This window comes from Nomascus leucogenys, unplaced genomic scaffold, assembly GCF_006542625.1.
Source record: "Nomascus leucogenys isolate Asia unplaced genomic scaffold, Asia_NLE_v1 Super-Scaffold_258, whole genome shotgun sequence".
Taxonomy (NCBI): domain Eukaryota; kingdom Metazoa; phylum Chordata; class Mammalia; order Primates; family Hylobatidae; genus Nomascus; species Nomascus leucogenys.
Genome location: NW_022095769.1, coordinates 2,906,387 through 2,932,107, shown reverse-complemented (window position 1 = coordinate 2,932,107; position 25,721 = coordinate 2,906,387). Strand labels below are relative to the sequence as shown.

Genomic DNA, 25,721 nt, shown 5'->3' with positions numbered 1-25,721 from the left:
TTTGACCAAAGAAACTGGAAGGTAGGCCATTAGCAAGATACTTCTGATATTCTTGATCTTTGTAACAACCTGCTATAGCTAGCTGCAAGAGCATTTTTAATTAGACCAAATTATCTAGTTTGACTGTCCATAGAAATCAAAGCCCCAGCTGAAATATCTGTTCATTTTGCTAGTGTAGAGATGGCTTGTGTGCTGTGATTTTTAAGATGTTAAACACTGCCTGTGGGCATATTTTATGGAGAAATAAACACACAGCCCAATGAGATGTATAGCGTAGTTTTAATATATTGTATATTCACTTATTTATGGGGAAAATAAACACATAAGCCAATAAGCTGTGTATTATTACTTTAATATATTGAATTTATTTCATACCTATATATTTTATGAGGGAAAATAAGATACATGATATTATTATAACACATCTAATTGTTCTATATTAATTTATTTATGAGAGAAACAGGGCAATTTAACATGATGTAAGATTATTTAATGCACTAGATGAATTCTATATTAAGACAGTTTAAGGGATTAAGTTCCAGCTAACTAAGATGTGTGTACTTCCCACACTGAGGGACCCATTTTAAAATATGCAAAGGGCCTGTCTAGTCCTCTGTGTCACAACCTATGTTGGCTCCTGGCTTATCCTGACAGTTGCTGCCTCTGGGTGCCTGGTACTCTAAATCCCGGTCCTGTTGGTCCAGGGGAATGTCTGGAGGCCCAGGAAATAAACTACTTTTTGAGAAGGGCAGCATCTGCGGGGGAGTAGCCCCATAGTGTCTGTTTCTGAGCGGGAGAAATATTAAAGAAACCTAAGGAGGATGGATGGCTTTCCGGGGCCCTTTAAACCTCCACCTTCCAAGAGCAAACCAGGAGGCAGATGGGGGAGATCGATCCTTGCTTCCCGCTTACCAGGTTTACAAGGAACCACGCAGGGTGTGGTGGGGGATAGATAGGACATGGTGTCGATACGGAAAACGAAGTTGTTGGTCAAAACTGGTGGGTCTGCATTCAGAGAAAGCTCTGGCCTGGCTTCAAATCCCACAGCGAAGAATCAAAAGTTAGACTGGATGAGGCACACCCAGGCCCGCAGACCCGCCGCTCTCCTTCCCTTCCCACATCCACCCGGACTCTCCTTTCATCTCGCGTCCTCAGCGTCCGTTGGGCTCCACTTTAAAAATAAAAAAATCAAACAAACTAAAACGAAGGTGGGACTCCCCAGGCTCCCCTTCTTCCCTGGCCTCTGGAAAATCCAGCTGGGAGGACGCGGGGGCGGGGGCAGATCCCCGCTGGGCCGGCGCCTCCCGCCGCGTCTGTCATGGCGGCCACAGCTTCTTCCCTCGCACCCCGCCCGCCGCCCGGCCCCAGCGCCATTTTGAGCATCGTCTTTGCTTCCCTGTCTCCCTCCCGCTCTCCTCGCTCCTCCTTCTCTCCTCGCAGGTCCAGCGCCTCGCGACGCTGCCGGGCCACCGTGGACTTCTCGCCCGGCTGCTTCTTGGATGGTCCCCCAAACCCCAGCAGCCCCAGAGTCCATGGTTGTCCCGGCAGCGCCACATTTCTCAGCTGGCCTCTTCTCTTGCCCACTTGGAAGCCAGTTACCATCCCTGGGTGCGGGACCCTGCTTCCCGAGAAAATCCCCTACCCTGCCCCACTCCACTCCTTGGAGAACCACCTACAGCTCCCAAAGAGGCCCGGCTCAAGCCCCAGGCCTCACGTCTCTAGGCTTCTTGAGTTCGGAAAAAGGTCCTACACCGGCTTCGGTCATAAGAAGCAAAAGCCTAGGAAGCCCTTGGATTGTTCCCAATTCCAGGAAACTTCTGCCCCCGCCACGACCCTGAAGCCTGTCCACAGGCTTCCTCTCCTTGCACCCTCCTCTGTTCACTGCACACTCTCTCCCTCGACCTGCCCACCTCTATTTCTAAGCAGAGGTCCCAGAACTACCCGCTCAGGACCAAAGGCCCTCTGCTGAGGGACAGGGAGGTGACCGAGCTTCCTGCAAACTCCCGACTCTTGCCGGAGCCGTGGGCGAAGCGGCCATCAATCGGGTCACCTTTGTACCACCCGGACTTCGCCGGCCCGGGAGGCTTTGCTGCCACATGGGCCGCTGAACCTAATCAACTTCGCACAGGTCCTGGAGGGGTGAGGACCGGCCTTGGGGCCGCGGGGAAAGAGTTTAGGTCCCAACATAAACACTCGTTTTCGTATGATAAAGACATTTATTTAATCTATGAAAATAACGTACAATAAATACTTTCCCCTTTTCCTATTATTAAAGAATTTTAATAAATAATCTACAGTCTAAAACATAAAAATGAGGAAAATAGGTCCCTCTAGTTATTTTTAAGAAAGTCCCCCAGAGTTTAATTATTCCTGAGATTTCACTGGAAGGAGTCTACCAAACGGAATTTTTCTGTGTGAATTTTAAAAGATGCCCGAGTGCCCAATATTTTAGAAGAAGAAGAAAGGAAGTGGATTAAACGCTAATTCAGTAATACCTGAATTTTAGCAAAACACATAAGTCTATGCGACTGGGGGTGGGAGAGGCTCGATTTTTCCAGTAGACGGCCAAGGAGCGCGGGGGTCGAAAGGACCGGGAGGAGGAAACGGGTTAGGGAAACTGCAGGTCGATGGCACAGAGCGTACTGGTGAAGAAGTCCAGCTCTTCCTCGGAAAAGGGGACCGGGCTGTCGAGAGAACCCTGTAGGCTAGGGGAGAGGCCTCCGGATAGCTGGAGACAGGAGTCGGCCTCGAAGAAGTTGAGGTCGGGAAGGAAAGGCGAATCCTGGCGCTCCGAGAAGACCTCTTCTGGCAATGGCCCGGGCTCCGGCCGGCCCGCCCCGCGCAGCGCGCAGCCGGGACTCGGCGCGCCTGCGCTCTCTAAGTGACCGGCTAAAGGCCGGGGGTCCGCGCTTAAGGCCCCCGGCACCACCTCCGGCGGGTGAGAGCAGGCTTCCCACGCCGCCCGCGAGGCGGAGGGGCCGCCCGGGCTGACCGCGGGCTCCTCGGCAGGGTCGCAGGTGTCCTCCAGGGCGCCCGGGCAGGCAGGCTCCCCATCCGGCGGCTCTCGGTGTTGCGTCTGCCGCTTGTGCTTCATGCGCCGGTTCTGGAACCAGACTTTGACCTGCCTTTCGGTGAGGTCCAGCAAGGCCGCGATCTCGACGCGGCGTGGCCGGCACAGGTACTTGTTAAAGTGGAATTCCTTCTCCAGTTCCAGCAGCTGCGTGTTGGTGTAAGCCGTGCGCAGCCTGCGCGCCCCGCCGCCACCAGCCTCCGGCAGTACCAGGCCATCTGCAGGGAAAACAGGCTCGGCGTCACAGCGGGTCGTGTACTCAGCCCAACTTCAGTTCGGACTACCCCATCCGCCAAAACCAATATCACCTCTCCCCTTCTTCGCCACCCCAACCCCGCCCCCACCCCAAAGCCTCTCGCTTTACTGCTTTTGGGTTTTCTTCTCTCCCTCTCTAGTCTACAGCCCCGGCCCGGGTCAGGGCAAAGCATTCAGAGCCGCCCACGGGCCACGCAGGGGGCGGAGAGCGGCTCCCTTCGGCACCAGAACCTCAGATCCCCCCTCCCAAGCCCTCCCAGTGGACCCCTCAATTCGGAACTTCCCAACTCAACCGGAGCGAGAGTCATAAAGATTGTTCTTCACCCCTCTTCCTCCCTAGCTCTGAATTCTTCCTCTTCTCCTAGAGTTGGGGCAGAAAGGACCGAATCTTTTCCTGCTTCTAGAGTCTATCCCAGCAACAACATACTCATTTCCCTACACAGATACGGTGAAAACCTCAATCAAATCATTTTCTTCTGGCAGAAAAAAAGGCGTTTCCCCAACCAGTTTCCAAAATCAGCCGTAGGGAGAGAGAGAGAGAGGGAAAAAAAAAAAAAAAAAAAAAGACGCTGTTACCGGCCAGGCCTGAACCCCAGTGGGATATTCTACTTCCCCATCCCAGGAATGGAGGGGGTAAGGAACACCAACAGGCTCGCCACCTTTTTTTTTTTAACCTCCTTCCACTGCTTTTTCTCCCCCTCTTCTAGCTGCCCCTCACCCCACCCCCACCACGCTTACCGACCTGCAGGCGATCCGACCCCGGAGGCCGGGACGGCGGAGGCGGCCGGAGAAGGAGACGTGGCGGATTGGCTGGGTTTCTTGGCGGATTTCTTCTCTTTCATCCAAGGGAACTCGGGGGCCACGGGGGCAGCGGGGAGCGGCGGCGGCGGTGGCGGCGGCAGAGCAGGCCCATCTTCGGCTCGCTTTTGGCTCCTGGGTCTCTGAAGGGTGGAGGCGCCGGGCTGGAGGCTGGGGAAGGTTTGCTCGAAAGGAGGAGGAGGAGGAATTAATGTCGACTCCTTGATTGATGAAGTTTGAAATGTCTCCAAGACAGCGGGGAAGGAAGTCAGACACTCGGCGAGCGATGGCTGGCTGTTTATAAACCCAATCTCCCTCTCAAATTCAAAATTCATGGCTTTCAGTGGTGGGGGAGGGGGCTGCTGGGGGGGGCGTCAGGAGGGAGGATCGGAAGGGACCCCCCCTCCTGCCCCCCCCAGATTTATGTAATGGAGCGATTTTGGGAGGGGGAGATTTCGGTCTCTCTTTTTTTTAATTTTGGGCCTTTATAATTGTATATTGCTGATAAATACAAGCGTATGGGGACTCTCTATTAAACCCAGGACTCCAGCGAAATTACAGGGAATTCGTGGTCACGGGACCGGCCTCCGCCAATCACTCGTCTGGGCCTGGTGGAAAACAGAGAGCATTATTTGGTTTAATTGATTCAAAAACACCAGAGGACCACGACCTGGACACCATGAGCCCCCATTCCTACACCATTGCCTCACACGCTCTCTCCCCAATGCCTCCATTTCTCCAGAAAAGCTAGAGGAATCTTTTCCTCATCCCCTTCGAAGGTTAGAAGGTTTCAGAAGCCTGGAAAAGAAGAGACTCTAAGGGAGAAACCTTCCTCTTTTCCAAGTATTTTAATAGAGTAAATTAAGTCTTTCTTTACGTGGCCAGCAGCATCCCCTTCCCTTCTCCCCTTCCCCAAGAAAAGATGAGTGAGGATCTCCGCGTTGGAGGAAGAGGGAGTCGAAAGAGGCTTCCACTCTTTGAAAAAGGTCAGTGTTAAGGTGCAAATAAGAAAGAGATTTACAATCATCAGCACCACCATCCCTGTTACCCTCCAAAAGCAACAGTTAAATCTTGGGAAATGGACAAGAACTCCCAGGCGGACACATAGGAGTGAGATGGAGCATGAGGGGCATTTTTGGGCCTCTGGCCTCCATCGCTGTATGGCCTGGGTTCTCTTCTCTGCCCAGTGTTTGCAGCACTGCCCCTGCCCCTTATATACCCCTGCTTTCCTCACTTTCAGGCTTCCATGCTTCTCTGTGACATCCCCCTCCCCTCCAAAAACAGGCAGAGTCTAAGATGTGCATGTACCCACTCAAGCCTCAAGCTTGTATCTGTATCCATATCCAGGGACATGAACAAGAACTGAGGTAACCATTGATTTAATTTAGAGCACTCTCGAAGTTCAGATCAGCGTTATGTGTGTGCATGAGTGTGGTGGGGAGCTTTTCCCCTAGGACAAAGAGACTTTCCCTCCCATTTTTGCCATTGTGCTAGTTAAAAAAAAAAAAGAATCCCTGACAAGGAAGAATTCCCTGAAGATGGTGGGGGTGGAAATAATGGCCACTGAGATGATATTCCATTTCTGGCTCGTGGGGGAAAATGTTTTTAAAATTTATTTTATTTTGAGGAGACCAAGATAGTCTGAAGTTTAGAGTGTTGTAATTTACTATAGGGAGAGGGCACAAGACTCTGAGCCCCAAGCAATTGGTGGGAAACTAGGCCTCAAAGCAGAAAATGAAAAGTCGATCTGGGGGAAGATTTTTAAATAAGTGGGTCAGAGGGATGGAGAGGAGATGAGGCGATCAATCTTAGCCCCCTGACAGCTCCCTCCGATTGCATCAAAGAATTTGGCTCTTTGGGAAAGCAGAGGGAACAGCCAAAATTTCACATCCCTTAAAAAGGCCTGGGGGTGGGGGTGGGGGTGCAAAAGAGAAAGGTGATTCTGGGAGAGCTGGGAAACAGATGGGAAATGGGGACAGAGGGAAAGCGCTAAGTTGGGTGGAAAGTTTGCCTGGAGAACTCCCATGGCTCTGGCCTCCCCTCCCCCTCCTCTCTCTCTGCTGCCCAGCCAGGAGGAGAAGGCTGGTTAGCAGAGAAATGGCAACTGAGCCCGGAGCTGGAACTAGAAACTCTGTCAATGTAACATCTGCGTGGGTGGTGGTGAGTACTTAAAAAGGACAGAGAAGTCTGAGTAGAAGCATGAGGGTGGGGGAGAGGAGGATGGAGAAAGGGGAGTTGGAGGTGGGGGCTGCAGGGACCGAGGAGGCATGCTCTGGAGGGCTCAGAACAGAGAGAGCTGCTCTGACCTGGGCAAAGTGGCCAGCGACAGTAGTGTGCAACTCGGCTCCAAAGAAAACAATTTTTGCCATTTAGAGGTGTGGATGGGGGTGGGCATAGAAGAATCCAAATAGTAGCTGTCTGGAAGTCATGCAGGAAGGCCTGAGAGTGGGTTCTCCCTCTGTCCACCCCCTTGAACATCTCTGAAAGTTTAGCAACAGCTTCTCCAGCTGGCTGAAGGATCCAGAGCTTATCTCAAGCGACTTGGGCAGACTGTCCCTGCAGGAAATACAGCTCTCTCTAACCCTCACTGACAGATTTTATGGCCAGATTATCAAACAGCGGAAAACTTGGGTGTTAAAAGGGGCCAAGAGAACCCTCCTTTTCAGAGACATCCCTCCCCCGCCCCCCTGTCCTGCTGTGAATTTAACAGCACGGATATTTTACCCACGTCTTTGGCTGCTTTAGCTGAGTGCCTGGAATCTTCCAAAGAGAAGGATAGGGAACACCAAGCCAAGTTGGTTCTTATTTTTCTTGTTTGCAATTCCAGCTTCTAGCCAAAGCTCTGTTTTTCAAACTTAAGCTAAATTCTCTTTCTTGGCCTCTTTCCTGCTAGATAAATAACAACCCAACCCACCCCCAGAGCCAAACATGGTGCTTCATCTAGTTATATCATTCAGAAAATGTTATTCAGGGAAGAAGAGAGAAAGAGAAAGAAAGAAAAACCCTTGAGCGTTATTTGATCCCAATCAAACTTTGCACGCTCTTATGCCTTTAAATTATAGCCTGACCCAATGCTAAATTGCTTGCTGCTTGGATGAGTCCAGTTAAAATCCTACTTGGTGGTGGGGAAGGGGGAGGGTGTAGGATTCAGGTTGCTTTTTTATTGTTATTTATTGTTGCATAAAGACTATAATTACTAACCTTGGACTGCCAGGATGCAACATAAAAATGAAAATCAGCCCTCTCTTTAAGGCAGGGCCTGGAACGATTCTCACTCCCCCACCATCACTACCACCAAATATATGCTCCTAATTAAGCAATGCGGGCACATCGCTTACAATTAGAATTATGCAGCTCTTCAGCAAGCAGCCATCGCTTCTCTTTCAACGAATTAGCTCCATATTTCAGCCGCCCTGTCTTCTCGCTCTTATCGGCTCCAGCGACTCAGCGGTGACATTTCATCTTTGACAGACCCTCTCTATTCTCACTCCAATGTGATAAAACTTTTATGGAACCACGACTAAGAAATGAAGTTTTCCCAAGGATGGTGGAAACAGAGCTGCACATTAGCCTGGGGACCGTTTTATTTACGCTTGGATCCAACAGCTTCTCTCACCCTCCTCTCCCCTTTCTCTGGCAGGGGAAATCGAACATGCTTCCCCTCCCTCCGCCTCGAGTTTTATTTAGTGATTTAATTTTACTTAGTTTTAAAGTTTGACCTGAGAAGTCTAGGCCTCAGTTGTTTTTTTTTTTTTTTTTAATTAATCATTTTTCTTTGTTTTCATTTTAGACCCAATGGTGGTTGGGCTTCAGGTCACGTGACAACTTCTTTGTAGCTCCGGAAGAGGATTGCGAAGTTTAGGTTTCGTAGAAACCGTAATCGGCCAGATTTTCTTGTTGGTAGTGGGAAGGGGTGGGGGTGGGGGGGTGCATGGAGGTTGTGGCCAAAGGAGCTAACAGACGAAAGGTCAATGAATGAAAAACCTAGAGGCATAGAGGCCAAACAGAAAAACCTACAGAGAGCACCCAAGAGTCCCCCCTTACCTCCCAAATTGTTACTTAAACCACAGCTGAAGAAGTTGGCAAAATGTTACAGGTTCTTATGAGTGAGAAATGGTATTTAAACTTAAGACATATCAAGGGGGAGACAGGAACCTGGGCAGTGGACAAAAAGGCCAGGGAAGGGTCTTCAATGTCCTTGTCCTTCTTCCCTTGGGGGAAATTTGGCAGTCAGCAGCCTTGCTCTGCTATCTAAATTGAACCACCAGGACAAGATAAAATTGATAACAGAAAGTTTATTCAACAATTGTTTGACAGACAACCCTTTTAGGTAAGGAAAAAAGTAACTACTGAAGAACAAAGAAAGTTCCAAGAGGGAATTAACTCTAGTTCTACAAATTCAGGACTATACAGTGACGATTAGGAGCTGAGTTCATGCCTTTTAGAACTAATTACAATTGTTCATAAGTACGAGTTTAACATAAATCTACAGCTCTTTTCTAGAGTACAATAGTAACTAAAATAGCTGGTTTTACATGACAGGAAACACAATGTCCTTTATAACAAGTAAATACTAAAAAAGTACAATTTTTTCCTTTTTTTCCCTCATATAAATACATAATGTAAGGGGATAAATAATACAAAAAAGAAAATATTTTAACAGGCTATAACCAATAAATATATATGAAAATGTTCACTAGAACACACGCTTTTTTGAGCAATGCTGGACTTCTGCAGGCCCAGACATCTCTCACAGTTGTTTTTACATCCATTAAAATGTAAACTCTAAGTGCAACAAAAGTGTCCTGTCAGGAGGCTGAGCAAGGCACACAGGCCCTGCCCAGCCTCTGCCTGGGACAGACAGTTTGTTCAAATATACCCTGTTTTCACTTTAAGTCAAGAGAGCAACAGAAGAAAAGAAAAGTATAGAACCTCGTGCCACCAACTGCTTTCTGTGGAGAGAGGGGGATGGAGCTGGAGCTGAGATGGAGGCAGCAGAATGGGCAAACCTTCAGTCCTAACAACCTGCCTGCCCTAGCCTCCACACTTTTCCTTAAAAAAAAAAAATAATAATTTATAATATAGGCAGCTCTTTCAGGATCTCTCACCATCCCTGAGCCCTCTAAAAACTGTAATTGATGGGGGTGGGATGTATAGATATGAATGTTCTAGAGCAGAAAAACCAGGGGCTAGAAGTGGAGGGGGTAGGTACCTCTATAAACCTCAAATAAATGGGAACAAATTTGAGGTTTTGGGAAAGTTGGAAGGGAACGTGTTTTGTGCCCTTTGGGTTTGAAATGTGTTTTCTTATTTTTTAAAGGATAATTGAGGAAAAAAAATCAAGATTTGGGGGGAATTACCTACAAAGATGTAAGGTAAGTCCGTTGGTTGATGATGGCCTAGCCATCTTGTCTGGTTTTTCAAATGTGCTTTTCTGCCTCGTCCTATCTCGTCTTCCTCTACCCCACTCCCGGGCGTGGAATTCCAACTTGGTAGTGCTGGAGCCCTGGGGTTGATGGGGTCATCTCCAATATGATGTGGATTCCTTTTCAATGGGTTGGCAGGCAGATGGAACAAGGGGTGGAGGACTTAAAAGCAACCTCTCAGGCCAGGGGGAGGGGAAGAAGCTCCAGGCCGGTTCTGACCAGGAAGCCTGGCTACCACCTTCATGGGCCCTCTTTCAGACCTCCAGGCTGCCCCCCAGAGCTCCACAGTCTCTCTCTTTCTCCCCATCCCCTAATCCTCGTTCGCCCTTTCCCATCACAGGTGTGTTAATTTGGGCGCTTCTTGGATTCTACCCTGAGGAGGAGGCGCGTGGTGAGAGGAGAGGTCTGTGTAGGTGGGGTGGGGGTCGCAGGGTCCGTGGTGCTGGCTGGGCGCCATAGGGGGCGCCCCGTTGTAGTCCAGGTTCCCGGAAGGGTGATGAGAAAGGTGGTTGAGGCCATAGAGGGAGGGGCCGGCAGGGGGCGGCAGCGGATCCGCGTAGCCGCCCCCGCCCACGTACGGCGGACTGCCCTGCATGGTGGGCGTCCCGTAGGCGCCCCCGTTGGCTTGGAGGACGTGCGGCTCATACTCGGGCGCCGGGGTCGGAGGGTACTTCTGCGGGGCGCCGCAGCCTTTGAGAGGTGGCTGGTAGTTGGAGGGCAGCGCGTAGGCATTCTGGTGGGCTTTACCGAAGGCGGGTGGGGACGGGCTCTCGTAGCTGGGGGTCATGGAGTGTAAGGCGTTCATGAAGCCGGCCGTGGACTGCATGGGCTGCGGGGGGCTGCCGGCTGGAGATGGGCCCCCCGACGACGAGGCCAATCCCTTGGCCTTCTGGTCCTTCTTGTACTTCATGCGCCTGTTCTGGAACCAGATCTTGATCTGCCGCTCGCTGAGGTTCAGCAGGTTGGCCATCTCCACACGGCGAGGCCGGCACAGGTAGCGGTTAAAATGGAACTCCTTCTCCAGCTCCACCAGCTGCGCGCTGGTGTACGCCGTCCGCGCCCGCTTGGACGCCGCCGACCCCGGGGGGCTCTTGTCCCCTCCCCCGCCGCCGCCGCCGCCACCGCCCCCGCTGCCACCGCTGCCTCCGCCGCCGCCACCGCCGCCGCCACCACAGCCCTCTGCTGGATCCGAGGGGGAGGGGTGGGAAGGGGAGAAAATGAAATAAAAGATAATTACTGAACACGCCGAAATTGAATGCATCGTTTCTTAATAAATCCAGGCCTGGACTCGGAGCCCCCGCCGCCCTCCCCTTCGCGTCCCCGCCTCCTCCTCACTCCCCCACCCCACCGCCCGTCGCATTAGAGGACACTCTATAATAGTGGCATTTATTAAGAGACCTGTTCTCCTTTCGCTGCCCCAGCTTATGAAAATTTGATCATGTCACGCAGACAGAGCCGCATGGCCATTTATTTAGGGCTGGATTTTCGCGTGCGTGCTTTCTCCCCCTTATCCTCAATTCCAGGTCAGGAAAGACATTTCCCCTCCCTGACTACCCCGTCCTGAGGACAGGATGGGAGTCTGAGGAGAATCCTTGGGGTAATCTGGACACTCGTGGGCAGGAAGTGTGGCACGAAGAGGCTGCCGTGCCTGGAGGCCGGGACCCCGGGCCGTCCAAGCGATTGTGATTAATACCCACGGTAATCATACTTAATAATAATCAATCCTTGACGACTCTGCATCCTCCCGGCAGCGCCTCGTCTTGGCTCTGTGGCCTTGGGAAGAGCTTTAAGGCCACGCACCGGGCCTTCTGGAGCTTTCAGAAGCTCCAGTGGAGGGCAGCTAGAGGCAGGAGGGTGTTGGCGGGGTCAGGGGTCATTAGGGGGTGGGGGTATCAAAAATGTACCCGCCGGCCACCTAATATTGTTCCCAGGCAGCCTCGTGGGCGCCTAGGGGCTGGGTGCTAGAATAACAGTGACATTCCTGGCTCCGACAAAAGCTGAGGACAAGGAAGGCAGAGAACTGGTACCTGTGCCGGGGGAGCTGTTTTTCAGCTTGGATGTTTGCCTCGACTCTTTCATCCAGGGGAATATCTGTTTGGTGAGGGTGGAGTTGGTGCCGGGACCGCACTTTGGGGGACCACTTTTGCTGGGCCCGCCCCCATTACTGCTGTTGCTAGTGGCACTGGTAGGTGCGGCGCTGGGCGGGGGTGAGCCGGGCGGGGCGGGCAGGGGCTCGGGGGCCAGACCCGGCCTCATGCAGCTGCCGTTGAGCTCCTTGCTCTTGGCATGTGGGGCAGCGTTGCCCAGGGACTGCAGCGAGCACGCTGAGCGCTGGTAGTCGCCCTCCAGGTGCGCGGCGGCCTGAAATTGGGGTTGGAGGGGGCCATCGAAGCCGAAGCCATTGCTGCCAGGGTACGAGGAATAGCCTCCGAAGAGAGCAGCCGCAGCGTTGTCGTAGTAGGTGGCTTTCTGCATCGCTGGGTGAGGCCTGGGCAGTGGGTGGCAACTTGGAAAGGCCTGATACCCTCAGGACTGGACATTGGCAACCCTGGGGGTCACGTGACACGCCGGACACCCCCCCACACCTCCCCTTTCTGCCCCCCTCCTCCGGGGTCTGTTCCAAGCGGCTGACCTGAGAGGCGAGAGAAGAGACACAAGGGGGAGAAGAGGACTGGGGCTCGAATCCATCTTAGGAACTGAAAAGGGAACTGACATCAATAGGATTTTTTCTTCTCCCCTCCCCAACGTCTCCAAAGCAGATGCTGAGAAAAAAAGCCCACCAGTTTTCATTTCCACTAATAAATAAATAAATAAAGACTATATGCCTTTCAAGACTGCCTAGATGTAGAATCTATGGTAAAGGCCATTGCTTCTCTCCTGCCTGTACACTAGCTCCTGACCTCTCCTAGTCCCTCTCTCCCTATCTCTCCTCCCCAACTCTGGGATAGGATGGCTCAAGGGAGGGGACACTAGGAGACTCCAAAATAAATGCATTATCCACACCCTCCTCTGAGCCCAGAGGCTTCTATGCTTCCAGCCTTTGCCTCCTTCCAAGTCGGTTTAGGTCTCTTGCCCAAGCAAAGTCTAGCCTGAAGGAAAACCAAAGGAATCTCCTAAAAGGACAGACAGGAGAAGCAAGTTCAGCAGAGAAGCTTCTCTTGTGAGGTGTCCTCTCCACTTCCCACCACTCTCCCACCAGGAAGACAACAACAGCCTGACCTAGAAACTTCCTGATGATTTTTAACCTCGAGAGCCAGCTGAACCGAGACTCATCTGTCCATGGGCCTGCTGCAGGTACCACCACCTCCGGCCCCTGTCTTTGCTCAGCCAAACCTGGGATCGGGCAGCCAGTGGCCCTGTGGGGCCCCCAGATGGAGCAGGATTGTTTCAATTTCCTGGCCACGCCAGTTGGTGCTGTGACCATTTGGCCCAGGTCTCTCCCTGGACCTCTTTTTTTTTTTTTTTTCCATGAGACTTAATTTTTCCCACCCTTTCCTTCACCGTCTGTTTTCTTTGATTTCCCCCAAAGAAAATAAGAAACAAGAAGTTACAACTGCTAGACTTTTCTACTGAGACGGGGAAAGTGCTTTCCAAAAGAGAAAATTATTCCCAAGGAAAAAAATTAACAAAGCAATTTTAACAATATTATTCTCTGGGTTAGAAACAGAGGTATTCCTGTTGACTGAGGTTCCCTGAGGCAAAAAAAAAACACACTATTTTAATACAGCCTTTTAAAAGTGTGCCAGAAAAATAAAGATTCAAACTAACATAGGATTTTGTGTATTTGTTCTGAAACTTCTGACTGCATTTTTTTCCCTCTGTCTCTCCCAACTCTTCACCACCACTTTTCATAAAACCTCCATACTGCCATGTGTGTTTGGAAAACTTTAATCTCATTCAGCCTAGCTGGTCAACTCCAAAGAAAACTAAACATAGGAAAATAAAATAAAAGGAGTGCAGGTGAAGAAAGTCCCTCCCTCACATAAATCCCCTTTTTCATGACACAGATTTATACTCAAAAGGGAATCAGTGTAACCCTGAGTTCCGATTGGTTTCTGGAAATACACATGGGTCTGCAAAGCAGCAGGTCCTTCCAGGGAGAACCAGAGTTCAATTGACCAGGCTGACCCAATCCCTTTATTATTATTACCATTAGCCTCTGCTGATTTAACCAAAATTAGCTTCCGAGCAGCCCTGGCTGAAAGGGGAATTAATTAACAGGCATTAGTTGTGGTTGTTATTAATAGATAGAGAATGAAATAAAAACGTTGGAGGGGGTTGGCTGGCTAGGCCCTGGCTTTATTTAGTCTAAATGATTGTTACAGCAATAATGATGATGATGATGATGATAGTAATAATAATAAAACAATAATTTAACTAGACGCCTGGGGCCGAAATTCCTGCCGCTCCCCTTGCAATAAACCCCAAACCATCGCGGGAAGGAGGCCAGGCGAGTGTGGAAAGCGAAGGAGCCAGAGACGCGATAGGAAAGAATGGAGACTCCGCCGGTGGTGCAGACAGGGCTGGGAAGGTTTGTGCACCCGGGTAGTCCCTGGCTGCTGCTGCCAGGCTGCCTCGGCCGGTCGCTGCTGCCGCGGCGACTGGCGACGAGCTACCAGCCACCTACGATGGCCCGAGGAGGCGAAGAAGAGCAAGCGATCAGGACACCAAAACGGTTATCGGAGGCAGGTTCCCAGCATACCAGTCGGCCGAGGGCCGAGCCCCGTGGGCGGCAGCAAGTTTGGGAGCTGGAGGTAACCGAATTAAAAGGCGCCTTAGAAACTCCGCTTCGGGACTTTGCTCAGCAGGGCTCCGGGTTGGAGGGCGCCAAGGCCTGGCGGACGGGACAGTGGGAAGAGGGAAAGGTGCTAAGGGGACCGGAGATCGGGGATCCAGAACAAGAGGGGGTGGGGAACAGCTCTACCAAGCCAAACAGATCTATTTCCCTTGCCTCCATGTTGGAAAAATTCAGGTTCCATATGGCTCCTCGGGAGGGAGGGAGGGAGACGGTGGCTGCTGGCTCCCCCCCAGGGTCTCGCTGGAGAAGGGAGATGAGCCCCCCGCAAGAATCCCACCTTGCCAAGCACACCCCAGGGAGAGCCAGGAGAGTAACAATAGCTGGGGAAGCCCCGAGAGAGGGGATAGGCCATCTTCCAGAACTTAAAAAAATTAATGGGAGGAAGAAAAATAACAAGAAAGAAGAGAGAGAAAGGTTGAGACTTTCTTAGCAGCCGGGGAGAAAATTCAGCCCTGGATCTGGCTGCTGAAAGAAAAGAGAGGAGAAAAGAGGACAGAAGCAGGAAGAGAGAGAGGAGAGAGGGAGAGAGAGGGAGAGAGAGAGAGGGAGAGAGAGGGAGGGAGGGAGGGAGGGAGAGAGAGAGTCGCTGCGTGGAAGGAAGCTTAAAGCTTGTGAACTCTTCTTGAACCGAGATTGGAGTCATATGGGCCATAAATCATTGAGACATACTCTCCGCCATTCACAAACTGATAGCCTATTTCAGTCCAGCTTACCTTAGCCACCGACGAGGGGAGAACAGGCAGACATAATATATATTCACATCGAGCCCCAGCGCGAGCGGCAGGCGAGAAATCTCCCCTCCTTGAAGGCAAAGGAAAAAAAGACCACTGTTTAAAGCTGCGTCGCCTCCCGCCCCCCCGCCCCGCAAAGCCACCCCGGCTGGGGAGCCCGAGGGGCAGACGGCCAGAGGAGCCTCCCGGCGTCCGCTTCAATTCACTCGGCTTAGGAGCAGGGGTGCGCAGGAGGGAGGGGGTGGGGGAGCGGGAAAAAAAATAGAAGACCGAAAGGTGCCGGGCAGCTCAGCTCCCCAGAATCCAGCTCCGGGCTCCAGCAGGGCTAAGCCGCCACAGTGTGGTTGCCCTATAAGACTGGTACGCCCTACTCTCCGTAACAATGGCCTCTGCTTTTGCACAGGGAAAAAAAACCACACAGACACACACACACACTCACTCACTCACACACAAGCTCACACACCCCCCCACCTCTCCCCCTTTAGCAAGCTTAGATGCCTGATAAGGAGGGAAGGTGATGGTGGTGATGGGGAAGGGGGGATATTTTAAAATACCCCCCTCCCCAAAAAAGAGTGAGAAGGAAAGAAGGGAGGGTTTGTTTTTTTTGTTGTTGTTGTTCTTTTTTTAAAGAACAGGTAAAAATTTAAATCTAGATTGGAGGGACAGGGAGGAAGAGGCGAGCAAAGGCAAGGAAGGGCGGTGAAGTTCACAGCTCCCCCCATACCCCACTAGTGAACCATTATGCTAATTTGAGAAGTAGCATTTGGAGGCTGAGTCAAAGGCAGGCCTGGCCCGGGGGTGAGGGTGCCGGGTGCCCGTCTGCACTCATTCGCAATTGGAACACCAGGACTTTTTTAGAAAGTAGTTCTGGGTCTCCAACCCTCACACTTCTGAGTCTCCAGCCCCGGCTTCTACCCTCCACTACACCCTCTCTATTCCTCCCAAATCTCCCCCCAGTCTCTAGGCCCAGTCTCTAACCAAGGGAGAGAAAAAGACCAGACCTTTAAAAAAAAAAAAACAAAAACACCCCTCCCCCTTTTTCTTTTTGAGAACAGACAACAAGCGGTGAGTGATGATTTTAAAAACCCAGAACATCTTGCAGGGGGAGGAGAGTTGAGAAAAGGGTGACCAAAGGAGGACTCTGTGTTTTAGCTTGAGCTCCAGACTGGCTGGCAGTAGACGGGCTGAAAGAACTTCACGGATAAGTTTCTGTTATGATTCTCACCTCCGAATAGGCAGAAGGGGCTAAGAGGTGATAAGGACATTTGTACTTCTAAGAAGAGAAGAGCTAGCAGGGTGGCTTAATTTTAAATGCACTGGCAGAAGAGATGGAAGATGGTTATTATTATTCAGAACAACGCTGTTCGTTTCTCTCTGCCCTGCAAGATTTATGACTCTTGGCACAAGTGAGGAAGGCCACAAAAGCTAAAGTTTTCTTAGGGTGTGTTTGAGCAGGGCAGGAAAAGGCAAGGAGGAGGCCTGTAGGAGGAAGACAGGAGCCAAAAATGTAGGTGTCTGCAGATTTGGGACAGGGGGTGGGGAATAGTCATTCTGGGAGAAAGGAAAAGACAAAAAGAGCACCAGGACATTTCCCAAAGCAGGAGTGTTTGCAACTCTGCCTAACTGCTGACTCGGAGCTAGGGGATGAAATAGAAAGCTGACTCTTTTCTCTAAAGACAGCTTGGAAAACTGGTCCTCTTAACTTAGTGTAAGGCACTACCCTGTGATTTCCTGGTTAGAATACGTGGCTTTTGCCTTCTCCCATCTGGATGCACCAGGAGAGGGAACGGGACTGGGGACAACAAAGGTGAGAGTTGATTTCCAGCTATTGTGTTCCCTCCAGCACAGGCTGGAGGTGTCTGGCAAAGCTTCCCTCATTCCCTCTCTCTCCCCACTCACAGGCTCTACTTTGGGATGAGATAGGGAGTGGTCCCTGGTCTCCAACCCCTACTTTTTCCAGGCAAGGCTAAGTCAGGCCAGGTGATTTGGAGCAGCCGGTTTCCAGGGGCCCTGATAAACTGGGGGTACCTATGGCCTTCCTGCCCTCAGCAACAGGAGCCACTTGCAGAGCCTCAGAATGTAATGTCCTGAGGACCCCACCTCCTACCTAGAAAGTTGACCTCTGGGGGGAAGCACGGGTTGGGGGACGTGGGGATGGAGGGTGGGAGCTATTTTTCTGTGTTTATTAGTAGCTATTATTCTGTGTTTATTAGTATTTTTCTGTGTTTGTTAGTAGTATCAAGAAAATAAACCATCCAAGTCAGACCTAGACTTGGGGCTCAAGCCAGCCTGGAACCCCAAAGAGACCTGTTAGGGGTGCCTGAGTATGTGGCTGCAAAAAGTCTATCCTGAGATCTCTACACTCTGGTTAGAGACTTACAGGGTCAGACCCCATGTAACTTTGAGCCTGGTGGATCGGGAACTCAGGCCAGGGAGGCTTCCAGACCCTTAAAGAAACCAGTACCTTTGGTTTTTTTTTTTTTCTATCACTCCCCAAAATAAAAAAAAAAAGCCAAGAATGTACCTCAAAACCTCTGCTGTCCCAGCTGTTACTATCATTGGGTTAGAGAAGGTCATTGTAAAACTGAGAGAAGAGGAGAACCTGATCGCTTTTGGGACTGCGCAGCTTTGCCTCTAGGAATAACACGAGAGTCCAGAAGGCACCCAGGCAGCCTCGGGCCGGCTGCAGGAGAAGCGGGCCTGGAGCTGAGCTGGGGGTGGAGGAGTGTTCCAGAGACAACGGCAGACCCCTCCCCTCCCCAAGCCTCCTCAACTCTTTGTGGTCCCTCGGGCTACAGAAGGCAGTGGGGCATAGTGGGGTGGGAGTGAAAAAGAGGACCGAGAAGCAAGAAAACGAACCTGGAGAAAATCTCAGAGGACATACACCCCCAAATGCGGTAGGAGATGGAATGGGGGCTTCTTAATTCTGGAGTACAGCGCCCATTTGGAATACTTGGGAGGCAATTAGATCCCAGTTTAGTTTCTGTCTTGCCTTTTTTCTTCCATTCTCAGAGGTCTCTGGCCAGCAGGCGGGCTGCACTCTGATTAGGGCTGGGAGGCTGGAGGACGGAGGGGGGAACAGGCACCCCTAAGGGCCCCTGTTTGGACTGAAGTGTTGCTGCTAGCCAGGGGCTTTTCAAACTTCAGGGGATAAAGGCTGGTAGTGAGGAGTTTGGGCAGGGAACTTGGGGTGGGGGACGCCAGAGCAGTCTGAGGGTAGACTTTGGGATCTGGGAAAAGAGAAGCAGGAGAAGGGCTTATCATCCCTGAGAGTGAAGCCATGATTTCGGAGCAGACTGGAGATACAGAAGAGGGAACAATTTCTTCTTGGATTTGGGAGGGAAACCTGGGAAACTTTGTGTGTGTGCCCATGTGTGTGGGGTGTGTGTGTGTGTGTGTATGAGAGAGAGAGAGAGGGAAAGGAGGAGAAAGAGAAATTGAAAAAGAGGAAAACTAAGTAAGAGACAGAGACATTAGCATAAATTAATGAAGTAAAAAAATAATAAGGGTAAAGATTAGAGAAAATGCCCTTCTTCACAGACATCCTTTCCTCTTCCATTCCGTTTCTTCGGAGCCAGAGCACTTGCTCTGGCACTTCTCTCCCCCACCCCACTGGGTACCCAGTATCAGGCGACGGGAGCACTTTAAACCCTCTGGAGCAATCAAGGGCTACCCGCCCTTATAGAACTCGGTGGAATCATGCCTGTTTCTCTCCTCCCCCCAAAATGCATCAACTAGCAAACAAAAATTCTCTCAATAAGGGCATACTGGTTGGCTCTTTTAAAACCGATTTCGGATCTCAGACTTGGGGCAGTCAAGGATCCTGCCCCTGGCTCAATCAGCACAAAATTTGCCTGGCCCAAAGGCTAGCTGGGGAGCTAGGACCTGGAAGCCTGGGGCGAGGTGTTTGGCGATATGTTTCTTCCTGGCCCTGTCTGGGTTCCCGGTCCCACACTGTTTTCCAGCTTCACTGCCCAGCTTTGTAGCCCTAGCAGAGTGGTGTAAAGTTCACACACTCACCCAAATCTCCATTTTCCCTTAAGTATTAATAAATATTTCAAAGCTGGGAGTTGTAAAGTGGGAATTGCTAATGAAGAAGGCTCTTGGCATTTGGATCCCCATCTCCAGCTCTCCAATAAGCCAGAGCAGGAGGGAACAAAGGGGCACCCGGAAGGGCGAAGAGGAGACCTGCATAGACATTGCTCAGCAATAGTGGGGATCAAAAGAAGAAAAAGGTCGCTGCAGTGGAAGAAGAAAAATCCAAGCTGTACTTTTTCCCCACCCCACGCGTGGGGGCACTGCCCTCTCCTCAGCTGAGCCCGTGAAGGGGTGGCAAGACAAAAAGGGCAGCCACAGGGTCTGCGAAGTCCACTCAATGGCCACGGAGGCCGCCTGAACATGCTAATGAAGGGATGGTGGTGCTGCCAGTGAGCTGGAGTTGGGAGCCTCAGGCAGGTGGGCTCCTTGGTGGTGATAGATCCCAATCTGAATAAGGGCTCCCACCTCATCTAGAAGCTCAGCCTTAGCCTGGCAAACTCCACCCCCAGCAAGTGTTGAGACAAAGGTGGGCAGAGCAGAGAAGGCAGAGGAAGGGAGGCTGCAAATCCTGGGCATTTTGGGGGCTGCAGGGGATGCTGAGAAAGGGAGGGAGAAGCAGGAAAAGAGGAACAGGCCCAGTCCCTGAGGTTGAGCGGGCCTCTCCTGACAGACTGGATGTTCCTCTCCCAGTGACCTCTGTTTAGCAGACAATAACTCAGTGGATTAATGACCAATCAGCGAAAGGCCTTCCGAATTGCCTCCAAATATAAAACTCCAAAGTCAGAATGGGACAGGGCCAGAGTCTGGGCCTGCCAGCCCTTTTGGTTTTTTTCCCTCTCAAATTAGTGTTTGGGGCTAGGCTTTAGGAAGTGCATTATCTGCCCAGTGTCTAAGATTTCCAGAGTGCCAAAGATGATGTTGTTTCCCATCTCTTCCCATCTTCTTCTTCCCTCCTTCCCCAGAATTCATATTCCAAACCACACTTCCCAAGGCAGCCTGGAAACCTCCCCTCCCCTGCTAGCGTCTTCACATCTCTGATCCTGCAAGAAATTTCCTTGCTCACAACCATGCACTTGAGAAGCCACCACTCCTTTGGAACTGGGGGAGGAGCTGGAAAATAAAAGGAAGTATAGAGTGGGGGTCTTCCACCCTGCAGGCCTTCTGTCCTGGCTACCGTAGAGGAGACCTGGTAGAGTGCTGTGGCACCCTGTGTGTGCCTCCTCCCAAGAAGGGAGGGCTCAAAGGCCCAGGGTTGGGGTGAGGCTGAGAAGGGGGGCACCTGCTGTCACAGAATCTAAACTCTGAAACCACTGTTCAGTCCCTGGGCTGGGGTAGGGGGCACCTTAACAACCACACTCTGTTGGGAGGCCAAGGCAGGTGGATCACCTGAGGTTGGGAGTTCGAGACCAGCCTGACCAACATGGAGAAACCCTGTCTCTACTAAAAATACAAAATTAGCCAGGTGTGGTGGCACATGCCTGTAATCCCAGCTACTCGGGAGGCTGAGGCAGGAGAATCGCTGGAACCCGGGAGGTGGAGGTTGCGGTGAGTGGAGATCGCACCGTTGCACTCCAGCCTGGGCAACAAGAGCGAAACTCCATCTCAAAACACACACACAAGCCGGGCACGGTGGCTCAAGCCTGTAATCCTAGCACTTTGGGAGGCTGAGGCGGGTGGATCACGAGGTCAGGAGATCGAGACCATCCTGGCTAACACTGTGAAACCTCGTCTCTACTAAATATACAAAAAAATTAGCCAGGCGTTGTGGCGGGCGCCTGTAGTCCCAGATACTTGGCAGGCTGAGGCAGGAGAATGGCGTGAAACCAGGGGGCGGAGCTTGCAGTGAGCGGAGATCCCGCCATTGCACTCCAGCTTGGGGGACAGAGCGAGACTCCGTCTCAAAAAAACAAAAAACAAAACACACACACACACACACACACACACACACACACACACACTCTGAACAACAACAGCCTTAGCCCCGTGCCTGGCAGGGAAAGGGTCTTGCTCAGTAAGGCCCAGACCTTCTTTCCTTAGCCCTTCTCCAAATGCCAATCTCAACCCAACCCAGCTAGCTGGCCCCTCTCCACTGCCTTCTAGTTCCACTGCTCTCCTCAGGGCTACTCCTCAGCTGAGAATAAGGGCACCTTCAGAAGGAGGAATAGTCCAGATTCCAGTGGATTTCCTAGAGCCAGAATGACTAAACATCCACTGCTCTGGGTGTATGTAAACTCTGAATATTGCAAATAAACATGTGGTAACTTCTATACCCAGATGCCCACAGAGCTCCAGTATACACAAGGGAGTGCCTCCCGTGCACTGTCCTGCTGAGGATGGGTACACACAGAGGTGCCCAATTTCAGAACAGGGGAGAAATCAGGAAGTGTCCAGTCCAACTCTTGCCATTGTTACAGATCAGGAAACTGAGGCCCAGAGCAAGGAAGTGATTTGTCTAGAGCCATACTTGGGATAGGCTTGGGAGTTGGAGGGCTTGAATTTCAGATGTTCCAGCTTGGCTGTGTGACATGAGGCAGGGCACTCCTTGGGCCTCAGTGTCCCCTTCTGTAAAGCCCAGGCATGTGTATGGAGGGAAGGGGTATAGCTAAATGATCTCTAAGGTCTCTTTTTGGACTGAATGTTAGTGATTCTCCATGTGCTGATTTAAAGTGAGTGACAATAAGAAGTAATAAACTGAGTTCAGACAATAACGGGCACCATCGTGACCAGATTCAGAGTATTTCCTCTTGGGGTTTAAATGCTTACCACCACTGAGCACCAACCCAGTGCCTGGCCTTCCCTTGCCCCATAGAGGCTCATGCACTGGGTTTTAATGCTCTTCTGTGTGTAGGGTGGGTTGTTTTCTACCCTCATTACCAAACCAAAAGTGCTATTTTTAGACAATGCAACTTGAGCAGTAAATAATTAATTTGTCTAATTAAAGGAGGAAGGTTTCAACCTGGCAATTTTTAACCAGGCAACAATGCACCCATTGTACCAGCCGAGCCTTCTCACCCAACCCCCTCCCTGCCCATACACCTACCAGCCTCCCCAGTTGCCTCCCCCTCAGTTGGAGACCAGCATTCTCCCAGATGGCCAGCAGGGTCCACAGGGCCGGACTGTGTCCCTCACGACAAAGTTCCACGCTCTGCTATGCTTCCCCATAGAAATAGGTCTGCCGGCAGCTGCACCTCAAAGCTTGCTTTCCCTACCCCCAAAGCTGTGCTGGGCTCCAGGTCTCTGCTCTCTGCTCTTGGGAAACGTGTAATCTACCTCCCCAGCTCAAGATGCCCCAACAATGCAGCGAGTTTGCATTTCAAGAAACTCCCATTAATATCAATTTACTTCACTGAAACCTCGGGTTCTTCATCAAGTTGATGATTTATGATAAAATCAATTAAATTACGGCCACTTAGGGCCCAGCAGCTTCCTCTCAGATTTCATTGGTGCGGGGCCCAAGTGTCTGGTGGAAAAATGCAAGTTTAGCTGGAGGCGAGGAAAGATAATTCTGCGGCTGAGAAAATTTAATGCAAAACAATTTCCAGGCAAAGCTGGGCGTCTGGACAGAAATGCAAGAGCTACTAGTTGGCCTGCGGAAATTACTATCTGGGGGTCAAAATGTTTTTCCCCCCACCCCCATCCTCCTGCATGGCTCCCTTACTCTGTTTGTCTTTGTATTCACTTGCTCCCCACTCCCAGAGATTTTGGGGGAATTTGAGCAGTAATGGTGGGACACGAGGCTGCCAAGGTCCAGCCTCAAACCACGGATCTCCCCGATCTTCCCTACCACACCAAGCCTTTTCTCCTTTTGGCCTCCCCTCCTCAACCAACCATACTCACTAATTCCTTGGCTTCCCACTGCAAAGTTAAAAATTCAAAGTGAAGATGAAGCTGAGTGGGCAGAAGACACAGGAGGCACACAGGGAAAGGGCAGAGGGGCAGGGGCCAGGAGGCCAGGCCAAGTGGGCTCTGCTGCATGTGGCTGCGGGAAGAAAAAAGCAGGAAAGAGCACTACTTCGTGGACAGGACAAGGGGCAGTGTGTCTAGAGCTACCCCATCCCAGAGTTCCAGAACCAGAGAACATGGGGTCTCTCTCCTGGCTCCCAATCTCCCAGCTCACAAAGTGATTCTGCAAACCCATCCGCAAAGCCCCACCTGGAGTACATACAGCTCCCAATGTGCAGATGCACTCACACAACACACAAACATACCTACATATGTGCCTGCTTACACGCTCCCTTTGCATACACCCACTACACTGTGTGCCTGCAAAGGGACAGTTCCCACTATCCTCCCTCATCTGGGAAAATAAATCCCAGTGCGTCAGGCTGGCATCGCTTCCCACTCCAAGGAGAGGGGCTTCTCTGGCCTCTGCTCTGTTTGGTTTTTGGTTTCCAGAGCAGGCAGGAGTAAACACAGCTTCTCTGAAGCCATAAATCACCCCCTTTCCTACCTTCTGGGCTTAACACTCAGCCTCAGTGCAATCCCTTGTAGTTTTGGCTTCAAATAACCCGCTAGGTGCTAAAGGGTTGGGCAATGGTGGCAGCTGGGTTGTGGAAGCTGACCCAGCGGTCGCCCCCCAACCCCACTGCCGCTAGCAGATGCTCCTTACATTTCCCTCAGTACCCACAGCCCCCAACTGCCCTGGAAAACCCTCCTGTGCCTCAACACCCTTTCTGAGCGGGAGAGCTCTCCCATCCCCTAACACGATCATGTCCACACGCCCACCCAAACAGCTCCACATTCCTCCACACTCGTCCTCCACCCCCAGGTCCCTCTACTCCCTTGAAGCCCCCACCCTGCCTCTCAAAGTTGCTCTCATCGTCGTCTTCAATTCGGATCCCGGCCTGTCCCAGGAGAGAGGCCTGGGGGCGGGGGTCTCAACCACCCACCTCTGCACCCTGGCCAGGCCCCGAGCGCCCCGGCTCCGCACCCCACACTTACCTGTGCGGTCTTCCGCTAGGGCACGGGCAACGGCGGGCGGCCGGGCGCTGGGTGCGCGCGGGGGCCGACTGCCAGGCCCCGGACCCTCGGCCCGGGCTGGGGCTCCGCCGCCGCAGCCAGCCGCATCCTAGTCGCTCAACCCCCAGCAACCCCCGAGCGTCCCGCCGAGCTGGGGGAGAGGCCCGGATGCGTTCGCCCCCACCCCGCCCCCGCCCCCGCCCCCGCCCCCGGCTTTGTTCGGCCTCCAGGGCCCCAGGAGCGCGCGGATCTGGCACTCCGGGAGCGGCAGACGCCCGTTTCCTGAGAAGCTCCCACTCAGTCCGGGCCGCGCGGGGCTGCGGGAACCCAAGGCTCGTCTGGCACCGAGCTGGACTCGGGCTTTGAGAGCGGGCCAAGTTGCCAGGCGAGAGGAGCGGCAACTGACAGGGGCACGGCGAGGCGCAGGGAGCGCCGGGGGCGCCATGGCGGAAGGCGGGCACACCGGCGGCTCTTCAATGTCACCAGCGAAATGGGTTCCATATGTCCGACCCGGTAGAGAAGGGAGGGGAAGGGAGAGAGTTCTGGGCAGGACAGGAGTGGGGACAGGGAGGGGGGCAATGGAGGGAGCAGAGCAATGGCGAGGAGGCAATGGGAAGGATCAGAGGGGCTAGAAAGATTTGCATCTCCCCTTTTCCCTCGAGTTTTCTAAAGCTGCTTAGGCTGGTAGGAACTTTCTTTCTCTTTTTCCTTTTCTTGTTCTTTCCTGTAAGATGGGGGAGGAAGGAGATTAGTAGGGGAAGCATCCGCTTGTTAAGGCTGGGAGTTTGAGGGAGATGTGGAATGGAGGTGAAAGTTCTTAGGCGCTGGAAGATCAACAACTTCCCCAGGTCCCTAGAGAAAAAAAGAGACCAAACCCACAAGAGGGAAGAAAAGCCAAGAAAGGATTCCAGGGTCCAGGTGTGAAAGACTGGTCCCAACTCCCCCCACCCCCATGATGAAATTCTGTTTGGGGAGGTCCCAATGATTAAGTTACTGATGCTGGTGATTATGGTGGAGGCTGAAGTGTCCTGGACATCTTGGCCATTCCCTGGCACTTCAGCTCCTGCCACAGCAGCCTCACACCTGATTTAGCACCCCCAAGGGCCTACTCTAGAGGCAGTTGTTTCTGAGATGGCCTGGGCTTTGGGCAGCTTCCTGTAAAGAAGGCTGCTAGGGAGCAGGGAGCCTGGAGGGGCTTCCCTCTGTGCCTGCTCCCCAAGGGGTTTGGGCTCTTTTTCTGTGTTGGGTCTCTCTGTCTTTTCTAACCATCTCTGTTATCTCGGTTCCTTTCTCACAGCCCCTTTGTCTTTTTCAAATTCTGCCTCTCTCAGTGTCTTCAGTGAATTTGAATTGAGCCTTGCAAAGGATTTAGGAGTGTCTCCAGAAATCATTTCTGGGCTCACCCATTAGGCTGAGTCTCTTCTTCCCTTTCCTCTGTGGGGGAACCCACCCTCTGTCCGAGAAATTCTCTTCTAGAGAGAAGGGGACAAAGGGGGTAGTTTCCTTCCCACTCCCCTTCTTCTCACTTAACTCTATGTGTGTGTCCCCTTGTGAGTTGTGGGGCTCCTTCCTCCAGGACAGCCTCCCTTCCCCTCTGACTGTCCTTTGTTTCCACTCTCCCTGTCATCACCTCCTTGGGCTCAGCC

General features: G+C 52.0%; 2 protein-coding genes across 5 annotated transcripts in view; both read right to left on the bottom strand.

The window, feature by feature from the left end:
* Positions 1-2,201: 2,201 nt before the first annotated feature.
* On the bottom strand, positions 2,202-4,578 carry HOXB2 (homeobox B2). The gene is made up of 2 exons (XM_003278733.3): positions 4,068-4,578; positions 2,202-3,288 (listed from the first exon to the last, which is right to left on the bottom strand). Exons 1-2 carry the CDS (start codon positions 4,456-4,458, stop codon positions 2,609-2,611), a joined length of 1,071 nt encoding a protein of 356 aa, XP_003278781.1. The 5' UTR covers positions 4,459-4,578; the 3' UTR covers positions 2,202-2,608.
* A 3,820-nt stretch (positions 4,579-8,398) lies between these two features.
* HOXB3 (homeobox B3) overlaps positions 8,399-25,721 on the bottom strand; it is a 41,669-nt gene continuing 24,346 nt past the window's right edge. For 2 of the 4 annotated variants that reach the window (XM_030807964.1, XM_030807963.1), the window contains 3 exons: positions 15,061-15,148; positions 11,577-11,910; positions 8,399-10,731 (listed from right to left, as the gene is read on the bottom strand). In XM_030807964.1, coding sequence (XP_030663824.1) covers positions 9,884-10,731; positions 11,577-11,805 — 1,077 coding nt within the window. In that variant the 5' untranslated portion in view covers positions 11,806-11,910; positions 15,061-15,148 and the 3' untranslated portion in view covers positions 8,399-9,883. Of the gene's footprint in view, positions 10,732-11,576; positions 12,182-15,060; positions 15,149-25,721 lie in introns of all 4 variants that reach the window. The other 2 variants (XM_030807961.1, XM_030807962.1) reach the window with 2 other exon arrangements.